This window comes from Priapulus caudatus, unplaced genomic scaffold (assembly GCF_000485595.1).
Source record: "Priapulus caudatus unplaced genomic scaffold, Priapulus_caudatus-5.0.1 Scaffold120, whole genome shotgun sequence".
In the NCBI taxonomy this organism is placed as follows: domain Eukaryota; kingdom Metazoa; phylum Priapulida; class Priapulimorpha; order Priapulimorphida; family Priapulidae; genus Priapulus; species Priapulus caudatus.
In genome coordinates, this window is record NW_014577181.1 from 789281 (window position 1) to 794445 (window position 5165).

The 5165-nt window shown below is 40.7% G+C and overlaps 1 protein-coding gene across 2 annotated transcripts in view; it reads left to right on the forward strand.

The window, feature by feature from the left end:
- LOC106805615 (transmembrane protein 234-like) overlaps positions 1 to 4946 on the forward strand; it is a 12583-nt gene extending 7637 nt beyond the window's left edge. For both annotated transcript variants that reach the window (XM_014807300.1, XM_014807301.1), the window contains exons 2-4: positions 2756 to 2907; positions 3076 to 3235; positions 3553 to 4946. In XM_014807300.1, coding sequence (XP_014662786.1) covers positions 2756 to 2907; positions 3076 to 3235; positions 3553 to 3617 — 377 coding nt within the window. In that variant the 3' untranslated portion in view covers positions 3618 to 4946. The remainder of the gene's footprint in view (positions 1 to 2755; positions 2908 to 3075; positions 3236 to 3552) is intronic.
- Positions 4947 to 5165: the final 219 nt, after the last annotated feature.

Sequence of the window (5165 nt, forward strand, 5' to 3'; positions counted from 1 at the left end):
CTCCGCGGCAAGCGCCGAGGCGTAGTCGGTGGTGCCGTGGGAGAGCGTGGGGAGGGTGGGGTTAGGGTGAGGGGGGGGGGCAGGGGGACGGGGAGGGGTTTGGGGAGGGAAAGAGGGAGGGGGGGCGCTCTATCCGCAAACGAGCCCAGTTAAGTCATTTTTAACAGTCAACAAATCCATGTTAACCCCCCCCTTGAGAGTGACAAAACGTTATCGAGACACTTCCTAACTTCGCACGTCCACCCGGAAGTCCAACTTTCAAGTCCTTTCAATAACAGTGATAGAAATGGTAGGTCAGCGCTGAAGAACAAAAGTTTGCACTCGTCGCTCCATTAGACCAGTATCCTCAAACATGTCTGATACTCTGACCTTCTCCCCCCACTCGCCCTTGTGACGCGTGTGACGCTCCAAATTACGCGCTGGTTGATGGCGTTTGCCTCTCCCCCCCACAGTATACATCCAAACCTAGTTTAAGACACTAGTCGAGGGGGCCCGTTTGAGATTTGTGCGCGCAGATTCACGTATTCTCCTCCTATACAGCACCTCCCTTGAGTTACAGGGAGGACCATTAGTCCCCCTCCTCCATTGACAACAACTTCTTGACCGTTTTGACCCTTAAAACCCCCAATTCGACATACACCGCACCCTGGTTACAGATTTGATATGGTTATACCGGATTAGGTTCGCGGGTTCAGGGTTAGGGATAGGCGCTAGGTGACTCCCTAGACTCGTTAGTGGAGTAGCGCGAGGTACGGCTTTCGGCAATATTTACGATCTAGTACCCAGGGTAACGTTCGGTATACCCGACCGTACCGGGACGTTCCGGCAGTACACCGGGGGACATAGACCCTCTCAGTCTCAGCCTAGCTATAGTGTGTTCAAAGCAAGATCACAATTTCTGTGATGACGAATTTTTGCCGATTTCATATCGTGATAAAGCCAAGGGTGAAGGGATATTTCTTTGAATTTTAATTACAATGCCAATGCTTGTACTTTGTAGTTGTAAAGACGCTCAGAAAGTGAAAAAGGAGTCGTACAAAAATGATACACCCGTACTTTGTCGTCTACTGGTACTCCGGTAGAGCCTTGCCAGTGCCGACCTTGAGAATATGTCGGTGAGATTATACAATTTTACTGATTACTGACTGACTGACTGGCACAATTACTGAATTAGGCCTATAAAGCAACAAAAATCCAAATTATGACGATAAGAATAAGCAGTGATCGAGTATCGAAGAATAACCGCAGTGTAAAGCGTCGTAATCAAGTCCGCGTGTAACAAGGTGCGTAAGCAGTGTAATAGAGTAATCACGCCAGTGAAGCTATGACAGTAAATAAGCCGCGGCAGGTTTGTAAACACCGTGTCTTTGCGCTTTTCTATCTAACTCTAAGTAACTTGAGTGATGCCGGATTATACATTAGTAATGTCTTCATCAAAGCATCACATGGAACGATAATTACAATGATAGTCGTACTAGTGACATTTAATCTTCTGCAGCCACCTGCAAATATATTCTAGGACTCGGAGATACAACCAAGGGGAACGATAAACGACGAAATATCTTTTTTCTTTTTCACCACTGTGGTTGTGTTTTGTTTTTACCGCCATCTGTCGCGAGATACAAATCTCTCACATAGAAATCCTTTCGTTTTGCGTACCCATAGGTGCGCAGATAATCATACCGAAATTTGCCAAACCCGCCTAACTGAACTGTTGTTGACATCGGGGTTGATAGTCATTAGATGATTAGGTATCAACTAATAGTCTAGGTGTTCAATTTGATACGTAGGATATTTGAATGAGGATGCTTCAGCCTTATAATACTTTACTTACATGCTACCGATAAGGTCAGGCTGGGGCAAGGTGAGGTTGCTGGGAAAGGTCCGTCGCCTTTGCGCACAACATAATTACCCTTTTAATACTTTCTAGCTTTCTTGCTAGAAATATTGACCAACCCTCAAGAAGACCTTCTGTAAACTTTCTTAAGACTGTACCCCACAAGCCTCACAATGCGCACCAAACGCTAATTTTCTACAGTACTCAGACTAGCCAAATACTTGCGTGCAATGAATAATCACACTAGCCCTTCATGACAACCCTGAAACTAGTGCCCCTCCCATTTCCCCTGCGCGGTTTGTCTTCATAAAAGGCAGGGTTCGTCCCAAGGATGAAATTCAACACAGGGGAGGGAGGGGTAGGGGACAGAGCGCTCAGGGGGAAGGGGAGGGGAAAGACCTAGGGAGCTGAGCAGGCGCGGATGGGGGAAACTAGGGGGGTCCGGGGCGTGTATTTTAGCCCGTACGACTGAATTAATGCTAAAATCGCCGACGTACACCATAGACGGTATTCTGCGGGGTTCTTGTATATATAAGAAGCTCGAGTCGGTGTACAGTTAGTTGACAGGTTAGACTGTGCATGTCCAGGTAACTTGTGTACTGCATGTCTTCAGGACATGCGTGGTAGCGTAAATAAGCGCGTCGGATGTCCTGGTCCGAACGCAATTCTGAGGATCGATTCCCACGCGCTGCGCCAAACTTTTATTCAGTGGGTGGAATTTAAACGGGGAGTCACCGCAGTAGACGTTAGATGAGCGCTGTCGCTCCGCGGCACTTGTTATGTAAAAAAATGGCAACAAAAATTTTACAAATTTTACCATAGAGGATTCGTGACGTAGTAAATTTAAAGGTATATGTTAAACGATGTAGATTATTTTGCAAATAGCTACAAACTTTGCTGTTATTTACATTCCTACAGGTGATGTTATGATGTTGTGCACTGTTGCTGTACTGTGGGGTTTTACAAATCCACTAATGAAGAAGTTTAGTGCTGGATTGGAGAACATTAAATCTGCTGGTGCTGTCACACAGTTTCTGTGTGAATTGCATTTCTTAATGTTTAATTGGAAGGTAACATATATTTTATTATTTGTATTGTAACAATTCCGCTCATAGGAATTTTATCTGAAGTATGTTTATTTTATGTAGCTGCCCTGGTTTTTTTCATGGTCTAGTTTTCCATGTCATTCTTGGCAGAAAATAGTTTGCACTAACATGCAGGATTCATTTCGATTATAGTACATGGTGTCATTTCTGACCAACATTGGTGGATCTGTCCTCTACTACGTTTCATTGTCTTCGGCTGATGTCTCACTTGCATCACCCATCACAAATGCCCTCACATTCATTGTGACTATTGCAACCAGTCGTCAGCTAGGAGAAAACGTTGGAGGGACAAGTAAGTATTTATTATATTTGCCATTTTGTGAAGTTTAGGTAATGCCTCTCCTTCCAACACCATATTATAATTTGTTTACTCTAAGTAGTAAGTATATTAATTGGAAGTAACATGGTGAATTATTTGTCATGCATTGAACGAGATTCAAAGTAGGCTAACAAAAGAATGTTAATATAGATTTGACAACCACACGAATCATTTTTAAGCAAATTAGGAAAATCCATGTATAAGTTACCAGACCAAAAACAGTTGGTAATGTTATTTGTAATGACTGTGTGCATGTAATGACTTTGTAAAAATAATTTGGTAATTTTCAGAGGTGTTCATTGGAATGCTTTTGGTTGTAATTGGAGTCTTCCTCTGTGTCTTGGACAAGAGCTGACCACAGTTCTACCACGATTACTTCATGATGAAATTCTTGTGAATACTGTCATGAACACTAACTTGCATAACTTTACAGGTGTTCATATAATGTCATGTTCACCTTGTATATTTTTTTACCTAAATTATTAAAGTGTGAGATATGTTTGGTTGTCAGCACATACTGTGATAATACACAATAATAGTTCAGTTACGACATGTTTGGTGCTACATGTTGTATATTATATAGTCTTATATAGTTATATAGTTATATAGTTTTATGGTTGGTCTGACTCACAGCAGCTAGAGAGAACACTTGATAAATCCTATCGTTGGAAAGTGGCGCCACCTTTTGTCAGAATTTATAGATATCTGCAATTAAGATGTGCACGGCCAGAATAAGCTAGTGCGTGGCTTGTAGCACATATTATAAAGAAACCCTAAATTAAAAAAAAAACATGAATTTAAGTTAATCTAAATATAACCCATTTTCTTATAAGTTAGATAGATAATAGATTTAATAGCAATAGTTTTACTGCCAAAAACTATGTCAGCACTCATTATTGTATTAGGTTTACATGTATGTATACAAAAATAAATGTTTATAAAGCAAAAGAGTTTTACAATTAGATTATTTCATGATACTACGGCGACCCTAAAACCACCTGGCCAGTAGCAAATGCTACTTTTGCTACTATTGTCAATCCTGTTTTGTGTCTATGTAAAGCTTAAAACTGATTTGAAAAGTAAGATGGAACCCGCTCACAGCTTGCACTGTTCAAGCATTCAAGCATTTCAAATTATGGTTGACTCTATTCGGAAAGAAAACTCTATTGTGTATATCTATATTGCAATGTTTTTGTTTGTGTTCGTGTATTGCCATGTGTATTTGTAACTAAATAATATGGGAAATGTGAATATTTCCATAATAAACATGTTTTTGTCATTGGAGGGTGTAACCATAATTGAACAATGAATAATGTAGACTAAATAAAACTGAATGGATTTTGATTACATCAATATATGGACAATTATATCTGGAAGTGTTAATGGCATTCATTCCATGGTTTGCGCGCACTCATGGAAATACGCGCACTTATAGAATATATGTTAAATGCACTTCACCTGTAATAATTTAGTACGTACCAAGATTTTGAAGCAAATCCCGCGTCAAGTGAGTTTAGTTATAGGTATGCTATGTAGGTTTGTTTATCAGTATACTTATATACAATAGGTTCACATACAGTTGTACTGTAAATTATTGTGAATTATATATTTGATCTAAGTGTTAGAATGCGGTTACTAATGTCTCTGACATCAATAAATGTTAATTTGAAAATATCACTATTTATACACTTAGTTCCTTTTGCACTTTTTCTCCGCCCCCCGCCATTACTCCTGCACTTCCTCTTCCACTCTTTCGACGTAGCATAAGCCACATCAATGCTGTTCCATATATGAGCAATATCTATCCACGTGAAGGTAGTTCAGTCCGGAGTGAGCTAAAAATAGGCATGACTATCTCCATGACAACGATGTCAGTCATTTCGCTCTGCCTCCTGCACACATC